Source organism: Kryptolebias marmoratus, linkage group LG20 (genome assembly GCF_001649575.2).
Source record: "Kryptolebias marmoratus isolate JLee-2015 linkage group LG20, ASM164957v2, whole genome shotgun sequence".
Classification (NCBI taxonomy): Eukaryota; Metazoa; Chordata; class Actinopteri; order Cyprinodontiformes; family Rivulidae; genus Kryptolebias; species Kryptolebias marmoratus.
Genome location: NC_051449.1, coordinates 22594560 through 22620957, shown reverse-complemented (window position 1 = coordinate 22620957; position 26398 = coordinate 22594560). Strand labels below are relative to the sequence as shown.

The window sequence follows — 26398 nt, the reverse complement described above, 5'->3', positions numbered from 1 at the left end:
GAGCATACCACATTACAGTAAAGGTTTTTATTTATTTATAAAGTTTTGGTTTGGTTTTTTTTTTCAATTAGCATATGGTGCTCACTATCAGTCAGTACAGATTTTAAATTATAATTAGTAGAGTTAAAAATAGAATTTGTGCTTTTTACTAATATAAATTTATTTACAGTAGTGACTGGATCCTGGTTTTCTTTGTGGTTTTGAAAGATAACTTCAACAATAATATCTTAATTTATTAAAGTAAAAAATATTCAGGTTTGTCAGTTTAAGACATTCATGTTCTACTTTTCAAAGTTTTATTTTAGACCAGATATGAAATTTATAACGTCCACATCTGCCATAAGAAGTCAGAGATCAGGTATGAATCAGATCTGCTAAATGCTAATCCTAATTTTACACGAATTAAGTGCCAGAACACACCATCTGCGTATGATCTGTCCTCACAGCTGCTGGCATCTGCTTCCCTCTGGTGGACAAATTAAAGAACTGCAGCACAATCAGCTCCAGTTCTGAAATCAAACACTGGTAATACTCACACATTCACTGTTGGATATAATACTTGAAGCAAAACGTTTTTAATGGTTATAGCCAGCAACTGATTTTCACCCACAACAAGCATGAAGTTAGCAGCTACAAACACACAGCCAAAGGTTCAATTAAAGTGAGTGAACATGCAGCGTAAAGTGCTCTGGGGTCCTTGGACTAGATAAAGAGCTATACAAGTGCGAGCCATTTAAAAGCCTGACAATCCTTGAAGGAATGCATATCACCAGCTGCCTTTCATGTCAGCGTTTTAAACTAAGATCATGAGAAAGTCTAGTGAGGAATGATGGAGTTGTTGCCAAACCTTGTAAATGACATTATGTGTGATCTTGTGCGATATTGCAAGATCTCACTGATGTGTTAGAAAACCAGTTATGTGTTGAGGATGGCCCCTACAACACCAAGTTTTAGTTCAGTATTTGTACAGCAGAAAGAATTAGTTTCCTAAGGTGAGTTGGCTGTGATGTTCGTCTTGACTAACTCCAGAAGTTAATTAGTTGTAGATGTACATCCAGTGATTACTTTCTGAAAACTCGTTAAACTCTGCCTAACAGACAGGTAGAGTTGACTCCAATTTTTAATCACAAAGATTTAAAAGCAGATCTTATGCAATCAATTACTTTATAGAGTACATATGTGTTGTGATAATATCTCAGCAACCACCAAATAAAAAGTTTGGGCCAATATCTGTAAAATTGGCTGAGTTTTAGTCATTTTGGGGGATCCTAAGATTAGTTGGCTGTGGTGGCCATCTTAAATCAGATTAACTTCAAAGTTTCATCAAAATCCATCTAATGGTTTATGAGATATTTTGCTAACAGTATAGACAAAGGAATACATGCACACAGACACAAGCAAAAACATTATTGCTCTTTTACCTGCTAATTACTACACAAATTAGTCAAAGGTCATTGAAAGAGGCAAAGGTGAAATATTAGGGTAAATCACTTTGCAAAAAATATATATCTTGCTTTGCTGTGTTCTATGTAATATGACAATAAAACTTGTAATTCTAATGTATTTGTATTACTTTTTGTTGTTTCTTTTTTATTACAGCAGATCCTCCTTTAAAATTCCAGTTAGTGTTAAGATTGTGTTAAAAACGGGGGAAGTAAAAGAAGAAAAGGGAAGAATCTCAGTTAAGAGCTTTTACCTTTTTGATTCATATACATGATTTGTCAAAGGCCCAAGAGTCGACAACAATACCATTCAGGAGGAATAACCAAAAAACCATAAAGGTCAAAGTCCTGGAAAAGAACAGATGCTGTTTGGGTCTTTTATTGACAAATTTGAATCTCTTTCAAAGATCTACTAAAGCCCTTATTGTAGGATGGAAAGATCTGAAAATCTGAAACCACAATAAATGTAGCTATTAAATGCCAGTCCCTGAAAAATCATAGACAGGGTAAGAACATTATTCTGAGTAAAAAAGAAACTCCAGGGTAGAAGAGCAGTTTTTTGTACAAACAAAAAAAGAGCATGTGTTATGAACGTACATGGCAAACCCAGAATTCAGACTCATAATGAAGCAAAAAACTGATTTATTAACAAAAAGAGAACGAAAACAAAAGGCTGAGATGGCAACAAAAAACAAAATAACAAAACCTTACTAACCTTACTTTGTTTTGTTTTTTTGTTACAAGAGACCAGTTTTAAAGAAACAGAGAGGGAAAGTGGGAAATGTGGTACAGCTGGGACATGACGAGGAACAGGTGAGGAGGGCGTGGCAGGCAGACCAGAGAGTAACAGAGCTGAGGGCAGGTGACCAGCACCTGTAAAGGTTGTCATTTATTTCATATACAAAAGAAAGGAAGGAATACGGAAATAATTGGAGAAAATCGAAAAGAGCAAGTAGTAATGACAAGATTGCGGCTCAGACATACTGGATTCAATAAAACTTTATATGTGATAGGTAAACATCCAACAGGTAGGTGTGAATGTGGTAAGGATATGGAGACAGTAGAACATGTAATAATTCATTGTGAAAAGTATACAGGAAGTAGAGAAAAGAAATTAGGAAATATGATATAGAGACATTAAAACTTAAGATATTAATTAAACATAAAATAAATAAGAGGGTTATTAAATTTTTGAAGGAAACAGGATTATATATGAGAATTTAGATTAAAGGGAGGTTCTCTGGTCCCCACTCCAGCATAGTAGATGGCGATAATACATCTTAACGTTAGATGTCACCCGCCATTAAAAATCAGAAAGAAGAAGAAGAAGAAGAAGAAGAAGAAGACCAGCATATGGCATCTTTCAAAAACACCATCTTCTTCACAACATAGCATGGTGGTGTCAGCATCATGATAGGTTTCCATCTTTTCTTAGCTTTGACTGGAAAATTTGCTATAATTAAATGAATAGTGAATGCCGCAAATACAATAAAATAATGTTTTCTTTTAGTCTTTCAGAGTATTGAGACATGTGAAAAAGTCAGTCTTCAATTAGACTGAAAATAGATGATATGACCTTAAGATCTACTACCATGTTTGTGGCTGGTGCTGTGGTACCAGAGTCAGTCTTGTGGGCTATTTTCAACACAAATTCGAGCTCATTCCTGCTTCGTATTGGACTTCACCTGAACTGTCTGATCTTGATTGTATTGTTCATTAAGAAACACAAAGCAAATGCAGGATCTCAAGGCACAGTTGTAGAAATGAAAGTATCTGATTTGGAAACCTGATGATGATGTATTTCTATTGATATAAAGCCATGAATTTTTTTTCTGTGAGGCATTGTATTATCTGTTAATCTGATTTGAGGTTAAGTATTAATTTGTCGCTTACCAAAAGCAAATTAGCAATGAATGTTAGGAAGACTGGCTTTTCTGAACAATTCCCAGAAGTTTTAGCATGTGATTGTGTGATGAAGTCACAGCATTCTGCCATAAACCAGGGTTGTCATGAAGAGCGGCAACAGGAAACCAGACGTGAGACAAATGTAAAGGTAAGTGATTTTATTTACAATATATACAAATGACATCAGCACTGAGGACCAGGAGAATCTGAAACGGCAGGAAGAAGAGCCAGGTGAGTCTCGGGTACAAGTTGGTAGTGGATATTGCTTCGGTTCAGTAATTGTTCTTAATTTGCTTACAGGTTTGACAGACGGAGGAAGCTTGAGAGGATGATGTCCCAAAGATGATTTCCAAGGAGGAGGTTCCTGTTCCAGTGACAGGTAGGCTCCACAGGTAAGTAATCCAGTAGTTTCAGGCAACACAGTATTTACAAGGTTCAGCACTGCTGATTCTGAGGCACAAAGAGGACGAGAATAAGGCAACGGTTAACAAACAGAAAGCTTTCACATGACAAAGCACTAAAGCTGGGACTCTGACCCATAAGGCGTGATGCTTCAGCATCAAACTGGATCCAGCCGCAGGCTTAAATGCAGGAACCGCTCATTAGGAAAACAAGGCACAGCTGTGGGAAGAGAGTGCTCTGTCTCACCAGCAGGCGGAGACAGAGCAACTCCAGATCCTCACACATTCCTTAAAAACAATCATATCTCAATAAATTAATCAAGTCTGATTTAACCCCTGACATCAGAGACTTCAAGAAGAAAATTGTTCTAGTGTTCTGAAAACAGCAAGGTGGCTCAGATAGTAATTTTGACATAACACAACACATTTGATGACACAAAAATGTTCCGAATTATTGGCCACATATTTGTATTAAGAGCTAATCACCCAGACAAGCTGGATAAAATAAAAAAATGCACAGTTTTACACTCCTTCAATCTGGCGTAGTGTTTTAAGATGGAGAATGCCAAGTGTAATGAGCACATTAGCATGCTAGTAGATTTTACCATTTTGTTAGTAGGACATCATATAACATTATGTTAATATTCCTCCTGATTTTGGTTGTCTCCAGTAAAATAAAACTGGTCACTTTCCAGTGCTTCCCTTGTGCCTTACCTTTTCCTGTATGTCAGGATTATCACTCCTCCTTCCAAAACCTGGGAAAGAACAAACAAGGTAAGACTACTTCCCCATCTTTTCCCTCTCTTCATTTTGATTAAACATTCATTGCCTGCTATCTGCTAAGAATCAATCAATCAATCTTTATTCCAGACACAATAATGGTCCATAGTAAATGGAATGTAAAATGTAAAAAGAGTTTAATAAACTCTTAAAGTCATCTGCTGCATTTGGTACCTGGTGTCAGCCTCCTGAAACCTAAATTTGCTGCTATTTGTTTCACAACATGGGAGGTAAATAAGCTTTATAATTAAAATTGAGGTGACTAAAAGAACTGTTAATATATGCAGCGGACAAGAAAAAACTCTATGGACCTGCTGGTAGACATCTCCAAATTTTTGAGTTTCCCTGATAAACACAAAACGTGAGCCTGTCCACCATATTGTAAGTGGCAAGCTCACCCTTGAAACATGTACAAGAATGCATAGAAACTGGGTTGCCGAATTTTTTTTTTTTAAAAAGGACTAAACCAGTTTTGAGGAATTGTTTATATTGTATAATTTTTAGATAACAAAATATTTTAGTATTCATAATGGCAGCCCTTGGGATAAAAATGAACGTCAGCAAATAAAGCCATTTTTTTTACTGTTCATACTCAGCATGACTCGCTTTGACCCAACTCAGTTTTACATGGTATCTGTGGTTTTCCATATAACTGAGTCCTGCCTTGATGTGGGCAGGTTTTTGTAGCATGGCCACCCAAAACCTACCACCATGGGTAAATAAGATAGTGGGTAAATAGTCACAAAACACTCACCATTCTCTGCCACATTTTCCAAAAATGCCATGGCCAAGTCGAGGTCACTTGAAGCCTGTACATCGAGTCCATTTAGTGTAGCTTCATGTGAATTCTGTCATCAGCCAACAAGCCCAGAAACGTCTGCACCTCCTCGTAGTACCACAGTGTTAGTTTACGTGTTGCTATTTTAGATGTATCATTTATTTTTAAAAGTGAATAACAAAATCAAATGTTCCAAGGTTTTATAAATGGTGGGATTCTTCTGAAGAAGACATTCTCATGATTGACATCATTGACTAACCAATCAATGGCTTGCAGTCTGCTGATGTCACAGCTTCAGCTGAAGGAGGAGGTTTTAAGAAGTGAGCTAAAAGTGGGTATTAACACCCAATGGAAAGACTGTCATTTGACAGTACAACCACTTCAAAACACAATGTGATTAAAAAACAGATAAACTTGTCCTAATTTAACCCTAAAAATATAACAAAACACTTCATTTAATTCAGTTTAGTCAGCAGAGTCCAGTCCTGGTCCCCAAGGACCATTATATTACATGTTTTAGAGATTTCTTTGCTCCAACACACTTGATTTGAATCAACAGGTTTCTGCAGAACATGAAGTAATTCAACTATAGAATCGGGTGTGTTGGAGCAGGAAACTATGAGGACCAGGATTGGACACTGCTGGCTTTAGCTCAAACAAAACGTTTTTACCATCAGCTGATGAGGCAACGATTTGTGATGTCATCCTCTCTACTGTCACTAAGCTGCAGGCTAAACAACCAGAGGCTTTCAAACCATTTTAATCATGCCAGTATGGACTCTGTTCTCTTATATTTTCATCATTTTGTAGACTGCAAAACATAGGATAATAAAACATAGGAAGGTGAAGTAAAGAAGCCAGCAAGACTGCAGGACTTTTTTGACTCCACTGACTGGGATGTTCTCTGCTTGCTGCATGGGATGACATCAATGTGTTAACCAACTGTATTACTGACTACATTAACATCTGTAAGGACACCACCAAACCCAACCTGGACTGCTTGTTGTTTCCCTAAAACAAGCCTTGGATCACCAGTGGCCTGAAGGTCCTGCTGAATGAAAAGAAAAGGGTCTTCATATCTGCTGAAAAAGATAAGTTGAACAGTATACAGCAAGAACTGATCAAGTAGAAAGTGGCTTACAAACAAAAGCTGGAGGATAAACTCCATCAAACCATTGAATAGACGTGGGCCAAGATGAAGAAGATCACCAGCATCAACTCTAACGACCATCAGCAGCAGGGGAACAGACAGAAAAAAGTCAATGACATAAGCTTGGTTTTTTTTTCAACAGGTTTAGCACTGGACGCTCTCCTGGGCCATTCCCCCCACATCAGCCTCAACACCTCCTCAGTCAGCAACATGCTTAACTCTTCTGACCACAACTCTCCAATCCCAGCCTCCACTTTAGAGGCCACCCCCCATATGACTGTGACAACAGGCCAGGTTAAGAGACAACTGGAGAAAATAAAAGACTACAGACTCTGATAACATCAGTCCCCTGGTCCTGAAATCCTGTGCTTCCCAGCTGTCCGGCATACTGCAGCGCATCTTCAAATTGAGTCTGCTGCAGGAAAAGGTGCCAGCACAACTAGTTTATTTTATTTAACAGTGTAGCAAAATAGGACCATGTCACATTTCAATAAAAAAGTAGTTTCTGATGAATAATTATGTAATTTTAATCAGCTTTATGAGTACTGTCAAACAAATTCTACTTAGTGTAGTTTAAAGAAAAATGCACTTTATTAGTCACATGATTTCCTTTTAAAACACAAAACCAGGAATTCATATTATATACACAATTTAAATAAGTAACAAATCAAAGAATTTATTTGCTGTATTATTAAGCTGTAATTACCCAAAGGTAATAGTCATGTCATTTTCTTTATTTCACTTTGTTTTGATTTTTAATAAAATTGAAAAGATAATCAGACCCATCAAATGCGTATAAAATTACATATTCAGTTGTTGTTGTTGTAGTTTTTTATTGTTTTAAAACTCCACCACTTGAAAAGAAACAAATATAAAGTATCAAAAATTAAATCACTTTCAAAGTGTTTAGAGAATCAATGATTAATGATAATTAATGATTCTGATTTTTAAAAATAAAAACATTCTACAAAATTATTGTACAAATATTAGTAATACAAGATGGAAAAATGGGTATTGTTCACTTTTGTGAATTAACCAAGTATATGTATAAACACAAAAACTGCTTCTTTTTAATTAGTAATTAGTACAATATTTCAAACAAGAGAAAACTGACATCAACAGTTCCTCACTGATACAATTCTCAGCAAAAAGGAAGTCTTCAATGCAAAACTGCTGTTTTTAACAAAGAAATCTGTCCCACTTATCACTCACAGTTAACATTTCAACTGTTATTACCAGCTGAACTGAATAACATTGATTGGTATTTCAATTGTGGTTCAGTTTGTCAGCATTTAAATGAGGTAAAAACTGAAAAGCATCCATATTTACAGAAATTACGACCGGGGCTAAAAACCCCTGACTTTCAGGGACCAGCACTGTTTGCAGCATGCAGTTAACATGAAAATCTTTACCGTCTCCTGACAGCTGGTGGTGTTTGTGTTTCATAAGGGGAAATAAAAACAAAGATAGTGGAGACACATAATTAGAGCTATTTGGTTTTTGAATTTGATGCAAAGAAGGAGCAAATAGCAGGGTCAAATTCATCTGGGACAAAGCAAGCAGACAGTTCTTGAAATGAAGCATGAAAAATGGAAAAATGTACAGATCTAAGTGAGTTTTACAAGGCTAAAACTGGACATAAGAGCATCTCTAACATGGTCGGTCTGGTGGGATGTTCCAGGTGTACCAAGGGAGGTTGTGGTCAAACAATGGACAACCTGTTAACTGATTACAGTTTTCAAACCTCAAGGATGTGAGTGACGGGTCAGTGTCCCTTCTTTAGTCACATTTTATAAAAGGAACACTGTAGCAGAAATTAAACATGTTTTTGACTCTTATAGAAATACATCAGAAAATGACACTTTGTGTTTGTACAAAGTGAGTGCGGATGAGTCCAAAAATATAAGGTGCTTTCCCTTGACTACTACAAAAAGCATTTACAAAGTTGACCTGATCAGGCAAAACAGCAGGATCCAGCTTTCCACAGGCATGACAACATGGTCACATAAGAATCAAGACATGATGTTCATTTCCAAATGGCTCCTTAAGGGGTGTGCACCTCTGGTTCTGTAAAAAAGTAATGAAGTAAGGAAGATACAATTATTACTTTATAACACTTTTACTTTACTATACCATTAATACTAATGACGTCTTAGCAGCAATGAGTTTTCAAGGTAATACTGAAAAGGAATTAGGTGGGCGCATCAAAAAAACAAGTCACTGCGTCTGTTTTCCTGCCTATCAGTCTGAATGCAACATACCTGCCCAACTGGAAAACTCTATTTTAGCGGCATTTTGCATATCTTTAAGTCAATGCTAATGTTTTATCTGAATTTCTGTTTTGCTTTTGAGTCGAATCCTTCAGTTCCCATAACAGAATAATTTGAATAACTCTTCAGATGCAGATTTGGTGTTTTATTCATATTCAATTCTGCAAGCAGTCAAGAAGCTGGGGATGAAAATAGTATTGTACTACTAAGTTTAAAGAATGTTTGGTAATTTAGTCTGTAATTTCTTTATCATATCATTATGTTATCAGAAGGACATTCATAGACATGAATTTGGATTAATTTGTTATGAACAGGTTGATAGTATGTTCCATTTAGATTAGGCCATGTCACTACCAAGGACAGTGGGTCATGCACTGTCCACGAGCCCATTTTGAGAGTTGACTGGCTCATGGATTTAACTGTGTTCAAATCATGAGCTGCAGAATGAATAAATTTCTTCTATTTTGTCGATAATGCTGCCACAACTTAATCAGACCTTAGCACTTTGTATGAACCTGTGTTCATTGCTAGCAATTGTAATAAATCACCACAAAATACAGTTTTGACTTGTTTAAATTCTTGAGTCCACTTTTTCTTTCAGAAAATCCACCACAGAGCTTAATTATACAATAAATCTGTCAAGTTGCATCTACATGATTGTTACCACTCACGGTCATCCCAGATGGTTTTACCATTTCAAGCCAACAAGCAATAGTTAGCACATCCAATAAAACCATACCCTATATCTTATGGCCCTTTTCCACTGGCTCGATTCAGCCATATTGGTATTGACTTGGCGCGGGTTTAGAGTCTTTCCACTGTGGTAACCCACCTGCTTCAACCCCATTTCATAGTGCCTCCCTGCTGCAGGTTCTGACTGAGTCAAACTGAAGATTTCACGTCAGCAGACTGCAGGGCATTGATTGGCCAGAGAGCAACATCAACCATCAAAGCTTTTACAGTATTGTACATAGGACTTATTAAATACAATAATCTTAGCAAGCTAGCATTAGCTTACCCTCATAAAACCCTATATTAAAGTTTTGAAGAGGACCACCTGAAATACAAACCTAGAAGAACCACTGCTTCCCACTGTTCGACTGCCACCCATTGTCTCTAGCTGTCCGGATGGGAAACTCCTTAAAGACTGTGTGACATCACTGTAAAGCTCAGGGGTTCCCCTTGTGAAATGTGGGGCTCTAGTTCCTGACAGCATCACTCCAGACCAAAAATAAAATGTGTTTTCAAACCGGTGCTCTTTTTATCAAAGCTTTCTTCTTCTGCTTCTGTTTTCCCTGATAAACAAAGCGACAGTAACGTCCTCAGTGTCCTACAGCAGTCTGCCAAAAATGACCCCGCCTTCTTCCACGTCACCAATCATGGCCCATACAATCACCCGACTTTGGGATTTTGACATAAAAGCTCTAAAAACAAGTTATTATTGTTTTAAATCAGAGAAATTGATGGACTGGAGTGTTTTATGATAGTGTTTAACTAAAAAAAAAAAAAAAAACATGAAAACCCATCCATGCATTCATGTTCTTTACCTGCTTCTCCATTCCGGGACGCAGGGAGCTGGTGCCTATCTCCAGCAGTCACTGTGTAAGAGGCAAGGGACACCCTGGACAGTTCACAAGTCCATCACAGGAACACATAGAGACAAACAAGACAAACAAACATTCATGCTCTCACTCACACATGAAAACCCATTTTTTAATATTTATTTCATTTCACCTTTAAATGTGTGACAAATGTCTCCTTTGTATCGTTTTCAAAACATGACAAATTAACTCAGTTTAGTGATTTTCTTTGTTGTTAACTCTTTTTTTTTTTTTTAACTAAATGCAAAGTTGTTGTGTATCATCATCGAGCTTCCCTCAGTAATAAATCTATTTATCTTTGGGTGGTTGCACAGACCATATGTCATGCAATTATCTCTTGGAACTCCAGAGCGCTCACAGGTGTCTCGGTTACTCAGTTTGTGAGGACGGCCTGCTCTTGGTAGATTTACACATGTCCCATATTCCTTCCATTTCTTGATGATGAATTTAACAAAACTCTTGGGAATGTTTAGGGCCTTGGAAATCCTTTTGTATCCATCCCCTGACTTTCAATAATTTTCAGTAACCTTTTCTCTGAGTTGATTATTTATGAATATTTATGCAATCAAATATTTTGCATTACTAATTTTTATTTAATTGGTAATACTTTGTTGAATTTTTTTTCACTTTGACACTGAAGAATGTATTTCTGTAAATGTTTTTGTCAAAAAGGTCAAATAATATTGACTCTGACTGATGTATATTACTAATAAAAGAGTATTCAAAACATCCAAGAGGGTGAATACTTTTTATAGACACTGTATATAATGTAATTTTCTAAATTTATTTGATTTAAAACAATTGTTATAAAGGTTAAGCACAGGAGTTGGTCAATTAAAGTGTTATACCCTGTTACACTACAAATATAAAAAGATGCATTAAATTTTTACAGATTTACATAATTTATTTGCAAATTTGGTGTGTATGTAAAAACAGATTTTATTATGTTTATTACAGCTGTATAATGTGTAAGATTCTAATGATTTAAGTTTTCTTCTGAGCCTGTCTACCTACAGATCAAAGTTTTTGGGTACTGGATCATTCCTGATCATTTTGAATCATTCCTCAGAATTTGATGTGTTCCCACCTGGATCTACAGAGAACAAGACTGATTGTTCTGGATGTGTCCTGCTGCACATTCTGGTGTAGTAGGCCCCGGTGTCACCAACATCCTCACACTCAGATACACATACATTTTAAAAGCTTGATTCACTCCCGGTTACTGCTTCTTCATTGTTCCATATGTCTCCCTCTCATTCACACATGGATTCTATCTTCCTGCTACCAACTTTCATTTCTCTTCTCTACAGAGCATATCTCCACCTCTCCAGGCTCTCTTCCACCTGCTCTCTACTCTCGCTACAGATCACAGTGTTTTCTGCAAACGTTGAAGTCCAAACATTTTATGCCAAATCAAATAATCAATCATTTCTATTAAAGTCAACTTTGACAAAATTCCCACTGAGCAATCCATTCACCACAGCATCATTTCACTCTGATCTGGCCACTTTTAATTGAAAACTACCATTATGCCAGATAGGCAAATTTTAATATTAAAGCTACTAGATGCTGTTCTGATTCAAAGGACAATTCAAACAAATGGTAGACATAAGTACAGTAGGTTACCTTACCTTAATAAGTAACTCTTTTATGGTTTTCAGCCATGTTCTCATCCTTTGATACCTTATCTAGAAGCTCTACTTCAGGGTAAGTGGTCTTTCTGGCTGACAGGTTAAGCAGTTCAGCTGCTGGAGTGCATAATGTTTTCAGTCTCTGCAAAAAAGACCAGAATAAATATTAAAAGTATAGAAATGTTAGTGGAAACTGAAGTAGGCACATTATATTGTGTCATACAGTACACACCTGTTTTATTGTTCCTGGGGTGTTGGCTATTAAAATTAGACCAATGAGAGGCGTAAGAACCACTGAAGACAAAGCAAAAAATATCCCAATGGCATAACCCCATGGAGGATACACGTAGGTTTTGTTATATGTCAGAGGGGTGAACATAGCCAGAGAGAGGATAAGTAATCCCTATTTAAAAAGAAGAGAGAGAACATCACATAGAGAGAAAATATTTAGTTTGAGATGTTTTTTTCTATATTTTTGCTAAGTGTCAGTCTTAACTGTGGCTCTTGGTTTTTACAGATAATATATTGTACATAACTATACATTGATAAGGACTTACGCCACAAACAAATGGTGAAAGGAATTTCCAACAGTATTTCATATAGGGTGAAGGGTAGTAGCCAATCATTTCCTGTAGTTTGCCATAATAACGATCAGCACCTTAAAGACAAATGGACATATGAGATGTAAATACACATCCTCCTAAAGTAAAATAGGAGGCAGAACCTTCAGTTATCATGTTTCTGTCTTGTAAAATAAACTGTTTGGATTCTTAAATACAAACACACTTTATATCATCAAAATTTGTTTGCTCTTTTTTCTTTCTCTTTTTGTTAATAAATTAGCTTTTATTTAAATTCAAAAAATGAGTCTGCGTTCTTGGTTCCTTACAGATTTTAATTGCTTGTGTTATATTTCTTGTTTATGTAGCACCCCAAGACAATTTTTTGTTGTATAATTATCTCTGAATAAAACGTTCAATTTAAATGAAAATACAAATAAATAATAACTTGGCTACCATCGATGTCAATGTTTGAGGACACTACAGGAAATACCCATAATAAAAGGAATGAATGAATACACAGTTCCTTCAAAAGAAAAAATAATGTGCTGTTTTAAGTATTATTTTTATCTCACCAAATACCCATCCTACACAGCAAAACTCCAGAATGGCAAACAACATGAATGGCATTCCACTGCAGGCATAGTAGTCAAAGAGCAGAAATATGTATAGTCCTCCCTATGATCAAAAACAGAAACAAATCAAGTAATACAAAAGCAAATATGTCTTCTTGTAAAAGTGAGCTGTAGTTGCAGACATAAAGTGTAACCTAATGCTCACCTCTGTCACCAAAAAAAGACCAGAAATAAAACACACAACACAGATGAGCAGCAGGAGCAGTTTCCGTCGATGGCCAATAAAAAAGAAGGATGGATAAATATCTGATATGGATGTGACCATACCTTCCAGATACACAAACTGTGGGTAAGAAAATAAGTCATTAATTTTCAATGCAGCCTCACTCCAGAAAGTGGAACGCAGTCAAGATAAAAACTTAGTACATCACCTTATAACTCTGAAGTTTTAGACATCAGGACATTAAAACTATCATTTGGTAATTTGGTCTAGAGCAAGTCTAAAGAAAGAATCATAATTATGCAGTCTTAGATGAACAACAACACATAACAATTTACACAGCATCATTATTGTGTTAATGCTGAGTTAGCATTCACACTACTGTTTTCCTGTTTATAGTTTCTTCTGTATGTTGTTTTGGAATCAAACTACTTAGTGCTATTTTAATCATGGGTATATCAAAACATTCAGTTCAATTAGAAATAGCATGACTTTTGTTTTTTGTAACTTTTAAACATTTCAAAATATTTAACTTTATTTAAGATAAAATTCATCATAAATATACATTGAGATCTCTGAAATGTGCTTCAGCAGACTTTTTTTGTTCTTGTTCTATGCTTTTTAACTTTTAGCTACCATTCTGACACATAGCTTTTAGTTATTGTCTTGCTACTTTTAGTTACTTTTGCTAATTTTAGCTATTGTTTTACTAATTTTAGCAAACACAGTTTTTTGATACTGACAGTTTAATGTTTTAATGTCTTCATTTTAAGACTTGGTGTAAAACAAAAAATGTCTTTGGAGTCTCACTTGTCAGTTTTCCTCAAACTGTTAGGAATTGGGTATTTTGTGTTTTGTTTTGTTTTTTTTTTGTTTTAGGCAACAACACTCCACCTTCCAGTGTCTCAGTGGGGGACGCCTCTCACCAGGCCACTCCAAAGAGGGTCGAGGACAATGCCTCCTCATACTTCGTCTGTGTGGGGGTCAATGACGAGGATGCTTCCAAGTACAGCTCCATAGCTCCAAGTGTCTCTAGGGTCCCACACTCCCAAGCCTCCAGGGTCCCACATTCGTCTGCCTTTGAGAGGGTCTAGGAGGACGCCTCTCACTCTTAGGTCCTTCGGAAATTCAAGAAAAAGACCTGTTCTGCAGCACTTAGAATGGTTCCCAGGCGTCTTCCCAAACTTTGGCTCCTTTGTGGTCAGTTCCTTGGCTGTTCTCCTAAACTCTGGATCAATTTTTGTTTATTTCCTCATTTGCCCGGGTCTTTTCCCAGGTCATTTTTTTGTTGTCTTGTTTTAGTCCCTCCATTCACTTTCCCCCCCTCCACTCTCCTGAGTCAAGTGTTTTTGTTTTTGGGATGTCAGGGGCCGTCCCTTGAGGCAGGGGTTATTTTGTGTTCATTTCTTTTTAGTTCTTTTGTTTTGTGTTTTATTATTTTCTCCTGTATTTCTATAGTTTTATTGTTCCTTGTGTTTAGTTTTATAATGTAAGTTGTGTAGTTTTGCTTCCTGTGCCCCTGTCATTATTCACCTATCCTCAGGTCAGTACTTGTCAGTCTACCACACCCATCTGCATGTGTCCCTCGTTTGTAATCAGTCACCTGTGTTCACTTATCTATCACCCTCTGTCAATATAACCTGTTCCTCAGCCTCCACTAGTCACTGGTTTATTGTTGCTGTAATGGACTGTCTGGATTTCCTCGTGCCACCCTCCTCATGTACCCTGTTTTTTGTGAGTTTTTTGTTAATTAGTTTTTGCTTCCACAACAGCCTTTTGTTTTTGTTCCATTAAAATAAATTAGTTTTCATTTTGAGTTCCTCTTGTGTTAGTCTGCATTTGGGTCCAAATCCTCCTACCACCACTCACTATCTGACAAAAGCTGGACATCTCCACCATGTATGGTAGGTGTCCACGATGACCTCATATTGGCTGCCTGTTCTCAGGTGTTCGGAAAGATACCAAACTCCTTCACTGTGTTGTTGCACATGTTTCTACAGCAAAGCTTGGATCTGAGGTCTGCGACCAGTGGCAAGTTGGCCAAAGAGCAGTTGACTTGGAATGAGGTGCAGGTCTCATATGTCCTTGTCTTGGTCTTCAGAATTAGATGCTTGTTGTTCCAGGCTTCTGTGAATAACTTGCCGAAAGTTGCTGCCACCGTCCTGATTCTACAGTTGAGTTCATCATGAAGAGAGACATTAGAGAGACCGTAGCACTGACCACAGCTTCTCAGAGGTAGGAAAAGTGAACACTTGTGTTGCACCACTGACTACATACCAAAATAGTAAACCCCTTTTAAACAAATGTGGTTTACATTTTTCTTCAGTATCAGTCACAAATGTTACATTCAGATATCAGCACTTGGTTAGGGATAAACAGCACAAGGTTAGCCTCATATATCAGGATGAGCAAAGTTCAAACTGCCCTAAAAGCAGTGTTAAACATTACATCTACCAGTTTAGCCATTGTAAGAAATGGCTTATATTCACTGGAAGGAGCCATTCTTCTTTTGCATTTCTGTTAATTAGTAAGGAGCTGCATACAAAAGCACTGAAACTGATGAACAGTTGAAATTTTTATAAAGTTTAATGTTTCACTAAGGAATCATTAATATCACAAATGAAGAATAAAATAAAAGGATTTTTATCTTAATTACTTGGTGATAATCCAAAAAACACAATCATCATTAAATTATTATTTCAGAAAATATGTTTACCTGACTGTCCAGTCCAAGAAAGATTATCATGAGGAAGAAGAAGACAGCCCAAATTTGGGGTAAAGGCATCATGGCTATCGCCCGAGGATAAGTGATGAAGGCTAGGCCAGGACCTGAAGCATTGGACAGCAAAGATCTTAATATGTTGGTGGTGTTATGATGTGCATAAAGTAATAAGTATAAGATCAATTTTTATTAAGTTAAATAGATGCAAAGGGCTTAAATTATAACACTGCCAAAATGAGGTTTTCTTTTAGATTTACACCTTTATCACATCAGAAATCTAATATTGGAGAATGTTTTAAAGGGGACCTATTATGCAAAATTCCCTTTTTGCATGTTTTTGTACTTCCATTTGGATATCGACTACTTCTAGAAACAGTTCAAGTGCAAAAGAACCCACCCAGACGTTTTTTGACAATAAGTAAATGTTTTCTGGTGTCTGCAAAACAACCTGTTTCAAAAACCTTGGGATTATTGCATCACAATTCTTGTTACCTAGCAACCCAAGTGAAGGTCCACTCACTTCATTAAAGGAAGACCGTCACGTTAGTTCTGCTAGTTTTACTGCTGAACAATGTCTGCTGGAAAAGGAAAATGTTGTGTTGTCGGCAGCATTATAGAACATGTGTCCATGCATGTTCTCCCAATCACGGAGAACAGAGCTGCGTGGCTTCACTTTATTTTTGATGGTAATGTCCCCGTGATATTACCAAAGAAAGCTGTAGTTTGAACAGCTCACCTGTCCCAGAAACACACGTTTCTGTTAAAGTCACAGCAGGTTTGTCTAAACTAACATTAGAACTATGTTAATAAAAGAGAAAAAAAGTTGGAAAAAAAATAACACTAATCTTTGCCAGGCAAGATCTGGCCACTTTTTGGGTTTAGACCTGCTGATTGCTGCTGTCCTGATCCACTACCACTCAGGGTTTGGACCCACTTACTGCCGCTCTCCAACTCGACAAATGTCGGTTTAAGTGCCCCTGTCCCAAAGTCAGAATCCCCAGAGTTTGAACTAATACCAATGTAAATGTGCGTCAGATCTGCAGCATTTAATCTTTCAGAGAGTTTTTAGCCCTAAAAGCGCTCATTCTGAAATGAGCTTAGAACAGGCTAAACTGATCAGGTGAAATCTCAAAATCTGAGAATGATTTTGTGTATTAAATTTAATAAAGATGTTTTGTATAGCCCACAGACCTATTCTGACTTGTTCAAGGAAGGATAATAGGTCCCCTTTAAGGTCTACCGTGTGTCAGATGTCAGTGTCCACAACAGGATCAGATCTGTTCTCTGTGACAAACAAGGACAGAACTCTGGTATTAATGTGCAAATCCTGTCTCCAAAAGGATAAGAAAGAAGATTTCTGTTTTTATTTCTTTTCAATTTGAAATTCAAAGTTGAGAGTGAGTTGGTACATTAAGTTATTTATTTAAAAAGGTAAAAGTAAAATCAGGATCACACACATATTATTTACTACTTTTCAAAGCACCAAAAATGAACATGAACAAATTCACTACCTGAATCAGCCACAGTTGCGATGTCAACTCCCAACTCATATGACATAAAACCAAGAACAGAGAAAACCGCAAAGCCAGCAAACAAGCTGGTTAAACTGTTCAGTATGCACAAGGCAAAGGCATCTCTGGAATCATATAAAAATACACAGTAAATGTCACATGACTTGAACATGGATGTGTACACATACATACAGCACTTTGCAAAAGTACTCTTATTTCCTGTTTGTTTTTTTATCCTGTTTTATAACATTGTAACCCAATATAATTTTTAGTTGTGTTTCATTTGGATTAATTGTTTACAGGAACCATGACCACAGGAACCATGACCAAAACAGATTAGACCAACAAATGTATATATAAAGATAATGTGCTTTCCAGTAATGTAAATTTCTTTCACATTCACTAGAAAACTGTCAGGATTTGGGTTTTGGGGTTATTCTTTGTTGTTCTTTTACAGTTATTGTTAAGGTTTTTCCTTTTTTTTTTTGTTAACATGTTTTATGTGTTGTACTTTGTTATTCATATGTTTAGTTCTGCTACCTGTGTGATCATGTTAGTTCCCAGTGCCAGTCTCATTTCTCCCTCAGTCAGTATTTTTCCATATCAGCCTGCCACACCCATCTACATCTGTTCCTGGTTTTTCACTGGTTTCAAGTCTCTTCATCAGCCCCAGTCCTTATTTACTGTCAGTCACCACCTCTCGTCAGTGGATCATTGTTTCTCCAATCCCTGTCCTGGGTCGCCTTTGTGTAAGTTTTTGCTGCCATGTCAGCAGTTTGTTTTTTTAATAAATCTACGTTTTCTCACAAGCTGTTCATGCCAGTCTGCATTTCTGAGTCTTTATTCTACAAACCGTGACATAAACTGGGCTAAAAGCTCCATGGAGACCACTTTACATTGGATTTTATGATGGAGTGGTTAGAAAATGAAATGGATAAGGCAGCAAAATAAGAAAACATCTGGGAAATTTCCTAAGCATGCAGAAAATGAAACAAATTGAATTAATGAATAAACAAGAAAGATAATGTGTGGGGTGCAAATTCAACATCTCCTCGGTGAAGCACAGTAGTGGCACCATCATGCTAAGGGAACATTGTTCTTTGACAGGGCTTGAAAACTGTTCAGAAAAATACTAAAGATAGAAACAATCTTGAGAAAAATCTCTTTTACGTAACTGGGCACATTATCAAGTTTTAAGGAGTTAAACCCAGGAAGGCAGACCAACAGAGGGAACTTGAATCTAATTTGAAGATTTATTAAAGAAATTAAAAGGCTGGCATGGCAACACTTAGACAAATTGAAAAAACACAAGGAGACACAAGAGAGAACCGGACATGACTTAAAGCTCAACAATGCCAAGCTGAAGGTGAGGTGAAGACCTGGGGACTAAAGGGACTGGGGCTGATGAGCTGAGTGGAGACACCTGGACTGAATGACAGCTGGAAACAGATGAGAATGGGTGGGGCAAGAGCTGACTGTGAAAAAGTACTGACTGAGGGAAAGAGGCTGATGGCACAAAGGAAGTAAACACAAAGGGAAAAAAATCTAATGAAAACATGAGAAAGCCAAATGACAAGAGAGTCAAAACCATAAACACAAAATCAATAAAATAAATAACATGAGCACAAAATAACTACAAAAACTCAGGTTCCTGACACACATGTTCTAAACACATCACTAAAGCAACAATCAAGTGGTTCAAGTGGAAACACAAAACATCTTGGAGTGTTTCAATTAAAGTCCAGATATCAGAAATTAAATGCCCCCAAAAATCATTGCAAAAATCATTTTAATTTCCTATTGTGTGACAATGGTGTTATAAAAAGCCCAAGTACACTAAGTACTTTTGCAAGACACTTAATGATTAATAAATAGAAAGAATACTTTTCATACCTGTAGCAGTTGTTGTTGTATTTATTGTAGCTTCCCAAAGCTTGCAGACTGTTTGAGCAGACAGCATAAGAGAAGAGTACCTGGCTTCCAGCATCCAGCCACACCTTCAAACAGGACAGTGAATTGTTAGTGTGGGTTTACATGATGGATTATATGCCTGAACATTTACTGAAGTTGTTACTGAGCCACTCTGTTCCTGTCACTAAATAAAAGGTAAATTCAGTGGCAGTGGGTATGCCCAAGCCCCACATCTAAAGCAAAACTTCATAGCGGCTTATGTAAATCTTTACACCGCCATCAAGATTGCATTACACAATTGTTTTGGCAGGAAATTCATGCAATTCTTTGGAAATGACCCCAGATTGCACCAGAAGTACTGCAGCGAGCTGCTGCTGCCTCATTTGCCATTGCAATTGATGGAGGTGTAAAGATTTGTAAAACAGTGCTTGCATGAACGTAGCATTACATGTGTGAATCTGAAGAGTGAAGAAGGTCTCAATAGTCACATGAACAGGCAAACTGATCCATGTGCTCATGTTGACTGATCTGTCTGCAGCAGCTGATATGAGGATGCACATTTGACATATTGTGTTGCATATTTCTACTTGTGCAGTCTGAAATGTGTACATTTGAAAAACTATTTATGCATTTGTGAATCTTGTAAATACTTTTGAGAATTATTAATTTCCATATTAGTCTTCCTGAGGTCCAGGCTGGTCCACAGAGGTGATTGGGTCTTTTTAGTTGTAGCTCCTAAACTATTAAACCAGTTTCAACTCTTGGTGTTTTTGAGTTTCTTTTTAAAACAAATTTGCACTCATTAACTTTTAAAGTGCATAAGTGTTTACATTTCGGCATCCTTTTTAATGTCTTAAAATTCCATTTATGTTTTTGAGCCAAAATTTAAAGTTTTGCTTTTATCTGTTTTTTATATTGTTTTCTCGGGCCTCCTTGTTTTTTTCCTATTGTATGTTCAGCACTTCAGTAATGACATCTGTTTTTAAATCTGTTATATAAATAAACCTGAATTCCGTCAATCCTTTCAATCACTGACATTAAGATCAGTTATTAGTCAGTCTCTCTCAAACTAGTGTGCAGTTGTAGTTTCTTGCACCATGTTATGTTCTTTATGACATTTTGAACCCATCTGATACGACATGGCACCTGTCCAGGCCACAACCTGTCTATGTGAGTACTGCTTCGTTATTCTATATCCCAATGTTTAAACAAAGTTAGGAAGTTATTTTTAAACAAACAGTACACTAATCCACTAATCCTAGTGTTTTCTTAGTGTTCATCCAGCAACGAATAAATCTCACTTGAAGATCTGCTAGACGTATTGGATCAGGAGAAAGGTAAAATCGTATTCCATCTACAGCTCCAGGCAATGTCAGACCGCGGATTAGTAGAACAATCATCATCACATAGGGAAAAATGGCTGTGAAGTAGACCACCTGAAAAACATTCATACAGGTCAGTTTCCACAAATGTGTTTAGTATTTCTTTTTATAGTGAGAGAAAGAAGAAAAAATAGTGACTGCGTGTTCACAAACCTATGAGCATCTCACCTTTCCTGATGTCTTGATACCTTTCCAAATACAAAAATAACAGATAACCCAGCTGAGTAAAAGACACCCAGCCAGGTCCCAGCGCATACTGCCCATTTCGCCAATGCCTCCAGACAAAGACAGAACTCTCCTTCTGTTTTCAAAGAGAATGTTTGAAAATGTTTACAGTTTATTTTTATGCCTCTAAAACAAAGTTGTCATTTGAATGAGATACTTACTGCCAAAACTCATTAACTGATGATGTTGCATTTTTGTTGGCATGACTATAAAATGATCCATTGTGGCTGCTATCAAAGCAGCTCCCTGCAGTGACAGAGAAAAACCAATGAGAGGTGAGTTCAGTGAAAACAGGCAAAATTAAACGCCTAGTGACAGTTATAGCTGCTTTTGTCAAACCTTGAACTTAACATTATGCAATATCGTGAGATGTGTTAGCACTAAGTTTGTGAATGACTCTCAGCTACTACCACATTAAGGCAATGCCTGTGAAGTTAATTGAGTTATAGCCATTTTTGTATTGGCTATGGTTGATTAAGGTGTTATCTCACTGGGCTGTGACTGCTGAAGACTAGTTGATGACTTAAACCTACGAGAAAAAAGGTAGATTTTCAGTTGCAGTCTCATTGAACTCTGAATGTTTGCCACCAACCCCAAGACATCCTGATCAGTTTATATAGCCAGCAAGCCATATTTCTGATTTCATATACTGGAGTACACTTCTGAAATGAAGATAGGCAGATTTGGACCAGTTTTTATTAATTATTATTTATCCTGGACATTTGGGGCTGTAGCCTCCACAGTTTTCTAAATAACCCCCAATTTCAAGACAGAAGAATTTGAAAACATAGTTCTATTCATATCAGGCATTAAGCTCCTAAAATATTTATTATGTTTGCCTAAAATCACAAGCAGTGTCTGTACTGAAGCAGTATTGGCTCTTAGTGCAGGTGCATTGAAGCAGATGCTTTAATGCACCTGCACTGAGAAATTCAGAAACAATGACAATGCCAGATTTTCATGTTTTGATTTATTTTTTCATAATATTACCTTTATACGTTTTAAGTTATTTCAGTGACCTATGTGGTTTTTCTTTCTTTAACAAAAGAGTGCAAGTAAATTTGTCAACATCTGAGAAGTCTGACAATGTCACACAATAACCTTTGAGCTGTATAAACTTTCCAGATTTTTTTCAAACTCCTCTTGTTGGACAATTTTTTTACTTGTTGTATTTGTTGTACAATTTATACATCAAAATGTGGGCACTTTGTCTTTTTTCACCCCATGTGTCTCTCAATGCTGTGCTTTTCTCAAATCCCCCGAGAATGTAGAGCATGCACATCCAAATTCTCATTGACATATTGTGTCTGGAGGTAAATGGCATTTTTAACTTGTCAGATATCAAACAGTCTTGAGACTCAACCTTTGATTCTTCCTGCTTGGACTGTTGTAATTCACTATATACTGTAGATGTCTGAGCCAACAGAGTTTACATAAACTACAGCTGGTCCAAAACACAGCTGCAGGCTTTTCACTAAATCCAAGCAAAGTGAACATATTGCTTCTGTGTTATCTTCTCTACACGGGCTCCCAGTTCATTTTAGAAATATTTAGAAGATTTTATTCATAACTTACTAAGCTAGAGCAGATCTCATCCCTTTAAGGCACTACTAAACCATCCCAAAATCCTGCTAAAAGACCAAGGGTAACAAAGCCTTCTGTTCTGTGGAATAGCCTTCCTGAAGATATCAGACTGGCTGACTCCTTATCTTCTTAAGAATCCCTTTTAAAGACAGTAGTGCTCTCACTAATCTTTGACTTCTATTCATTTTAGACTACACCAAAACTTTTATTATACCTTTTTATTACTACTGACATTATTTTCATTTAGTCTTTTATCAGATTTAATATTTATAATGTATATTTTTATTCTTTATTTTATCTTTTGATATTATTGTGGTTTTGGTTGTTATTTTATACATCCACTGTGCCGAGGTTTTTATTATTCTGTTATTAAGCATCTTGAAACTATGATTTGAAAGGTTTTGTATAAACAAAGTTTGTTCTTATATGTTTATTATCATTAAAATAAAACATTGTAGCAAAAAAAATTGATGCGTGACCAGATGCTTTTGTCATTTACAGCTCAAGATTTTTTTTTTCAGTACAAATTACTGTTTTATTCACATTGATTATATTCTCCTGACAACCAGTAGTTAAAATTTGTCCTCTATGGAGGACATTTGTAAACCATAATATCTCCCACCCACTGCATACTACTGATTTTTTCCCCCTGGTAGTCAGGAGGATATGTCTGAAGCTTAATTTTTACTTTGTGTTTCTGTCTACCTGTTTTATTAAGAGTGCTGTGAGGAAGTGAGAGACACGGGTGTGTGGTTACCATGGTGACTCTAATGACCCACAGGCAGCAGCTTTAATTTTTTTTTATCATAGTTCTAGCTACACCTCTTATACAGTTTATACATGAAAATGTTAACATTTTGTCTGCTTAAAATATTAGAAAAGGAAGTCCTAAATTACTATTTTTCTTTGTAAAAAAAAAAAGTTGATGTGTGTTAGAATTTCAGTCAATGCATTGCCACCCTTCAAACATTAGAAAATGTTTTTCTAAAATGTTCTAGTTTTTCTTAATATTATAAGCTTTTTTCTTTTTTTCATCACTTGAATATCTGAGAAGATAATCAGTCATTGTCATTAGATAATCACTACAAGATGAGGCCGATGTAACATCCCATATATCTTGTGGAAAATCCTAAAGCCAAACACAGGACAGATCTAGACAGTTCAGCGCTTTGTCAGTTGTGTTGACTGAGCAGATGCTGAGTACCTGTGTTCCAGGTGTTGTTACAGCTGGCCCAGGGCAGTACAGCAGAGAACGAAGAGAACAAGTAGAAGAAGGCCCAAACCAATATGACTATGTAATACGTCGAAGTGTAGACATTAACAAGCGTACTGCTGTATCCTAATCCTGTTAACAAAAGTCTTACGTTTAACACATAACATTAATTTACAAGCTGGGCAGAACTATCTTGCGTTGAAGTTTGTTTGTTTTTTTTTCTAATTGCCAATACCTTGAAATAAAGGACACAACTTCCTCCAACATGTGATTCCACCCTGACCGGTTAACTGTCCCAAAGACACCTCCAGAAAGAAGAGGGGGATTCCACAGCAGACCACCATCAAAATATACGGCACCAAGAAACATCCTAAACCAAATGATAAAGCAAACAGACAAAATAAAATCTGTTAAGAATTAAATTAGAGAAATTGCATTTTTGTGTGAAAATCCTGTGTGATAGCTGAGTGCTGAATGGCTATTCTGAAATTTGCTGAGTTGCTTAAACTAAAAGAAGCAAAATGCTGAATCAGCATTCATACCATAAAATGCTTCTTGTTGTGTTTGTTGAAGCCGATCCTTTTAAAAACCTTCCACTCTCCTCCACTCACCTCCCCCGTTTTTGAAGCACAGATATGGAAATCTCCAAACGTTGCCCAGACCGATGATATTTCCAACTATTGCTAAAATATATTCCCTCTTGTTGGCCCACTCGCCTCTCTTTGCAGATACTGATGCAGAATGACTTGAAGCATTGTTGTCTTTCATGGAGCTTTTTTCTGCAGTAGCTGTCAGTGCCATAAAGACTGATTTGCTGCAATAAAGTGTATACAATGTTACACAAATAATTTAACAGTTTTCAGACTTTTGTTGGAACAAAAGCTTTCATATTTATTACCCTATGCTAAAAGGGAAACACAGATGTTATTGTTTTTGTCTGTGTGTGTATGTGTGTGGGTGTGTGTGGGTGGGGGTGCATGTGTCTGTCTGTTACCAAAATATGCCATGAACCACAGGACAAATTTAAATTAAACTTGCAGAAAGTAATCATTGGATGTACATCTACAAGTGATCTTTTGAAGCCAGCCCACTTCCAGATGTCCGCCTCAGCAAAATAACCTTAGAAAACACAAAAATGGCTCATTTAAAATCCATCTTTCTGTTTTTTTAAGGTCAGTTGGCTGTGGTGACCATCTTGAATCCAATTTACTTGAAAGTTCATCAGATGTACATCCAATGATTATTCATGATTGTTCAGTAAAACTTGTCCAGTGAATTATGAAACATTTTTCTAACAGACAGACACACCACACACACACAAACAGAGGCAAAAACATAATCGTCCCCCTTCGCCTTTTGGCAGCAGGTAATTCTCATACCCTTCATTATTTTTTCTTTATGTCCAAGTTGCAATTGAGGCTGAATAGCCCTGCTCTAAGTGCTACCCATTATGTAAGAACTTTACTTAAAACTTTAGCATTAACTGTTGAAGTCAAACTTTGTCTGTTAGCAAAATATCTCATGAACTACTGGACAGATTAAAAACAAAATCAAAAAGTAATCATTGGGTATACATCTGTAAGCGATTACCTTTTGGGGTCAATCCAGTGAAAGGCGTCAACTACAACGAATTGACATTAGCCAACAAAAAATGGCTATAACCCAGTCAATTTTAAAGATGCTAAGCAATTTGATGTAATAGTAGCTGAGAGTCATTGAGAACATACTCTGAGATATCACAATGTTTCATGAAAAGTTATTTTCAAGGTTTGACCAAAACAGCTACATCTTAATTATTTTTCAATTTAAGATGATCTTAATCTAAACCACTGGCATGTAAGTCTGCGGACGATATGCATTCCTTTAAGAAATGCTGGCCTTTAATTTAATCAATGACCAACATCACGGATGTTTTCAGCAGGACACTAACTCCTGTAAGTTCTCATCTTGCCCTCCTGAATTAGTTATTTATTATTTTCCACTGACTAAATTTTTGCAAAATAAAAGTAATTTGAAAAATACTTTGGAGTCACTTGTAACAAATACTTACAAAAAGAAAAAAAAAGAAACCTACCTGCAATGTTCTTTAATTGTTCCAGTAGGTTGTGTGCTGTAAATATCAGCAGGTCATCAGTGTCTCATCATGTCAGACTCCTTGTATGTTTAAAAAGCATAAACCGAACCACAGGTCCTACTCTGACTTTACTCTTTACTCTGACTTTACAGTACTCCCACCCACTTCTTATTTGGCGAATGTTGGGTACATTAAAAAGCCCAAAGCTGAGCATGTCCCAGCCACACCTACCAGCCATCAGATCCTGACAAACGTCAGAAATGGATAATTACAAATGTATTGCCCAATTTGCCCCCTGGCTTTAAACTGTAGAATATAATGTTAAATAGCTGTGTTGTTGGAACATGTTTAAAGTGAGGCACAAAGACACAAGGTTTCTTAAAATTTATTGTATAGCTGTTCTGGCCTCAAGACCTCAGAGCTGCTGATTATGGTTGTCACGTCATGTGTTCTAAATCTGCAC

The 26398-nt window shown here is 36.6% G+C and overlaps 1 protein-coding gene and 1 long non-coding RNA gene across 6 annotated transcripts; both read right to left on the bottom strand.

Moving 5' to 3' along the window:
• Window positions 1-3503: 3503 nt before the first annotated feature.
• Window positions 3504-4201, bottom strand: LOC112451072. Its single transcript, XR_003039820.2, has 3 exons — window positions 3884-4201; window positions 3646-3797; window positions 3504-3553 (listed from the first exon to the last, which is right to left on the bottom strand). It is a non-coding gene; the product is annotated as an uncharacterized LOC112451072 (long non-coding RNA).
• Window positions 4202-7269: 3068 nt separating this feature from the next.
• Window positions 7270-26117, bottom strand: LOC108244500 (sodium- and chloride-dependent betaine transporter). Of its 5 annotated transcripts, none has more exons than XM_037973026.1 (17): window positions 25936-26117; window positions 24473-24675; window positions 24097-24231; window positions 23853-23993; window positions 21226-21310; window positions 21008-21140; window positions 20759-20893; window positions 19440-19543; window positions 17547-17671; window positions 16030-16142; window positions 13299-13436; window positions 13094-13196; window positions 12516-12616; window positions 12191-12361; window positions 11959-12100; window positions 10274-10347; window positions 7270-8523 (listed from the first exon to the last, which is right to left on the bottom strand). In XM_037973026.1, exons 2-15 carry the CDS (start codon window positions 24660-24662, stop codon window positions 11960-11962), a joined length of 1815 nt encoding a protein of 604 aa, XP_037828954.1. In that variant the 5' UTR covers window positions 24663-24675; window positions 25936-26117; the 3' UTR covers window positions 7270-8523; window positions 10274-10347; window position 11959. The 5 variants fall into 5 exon arrangements, with proteins under 5 accessions (XP_037828954.1, XP_037828955.1, XP_017286235.1 ...); XM_037973027.1 differs by having other exon boundaries at window positions 10274-10324; XM_017430746.3 differs by lacking the exon at window positions 10274-10347 and having other exon boundaries at window positions 25936-26116.
• Between the last annotated feature and the right edge of the window lie 281 nt (window positions 26118-26398).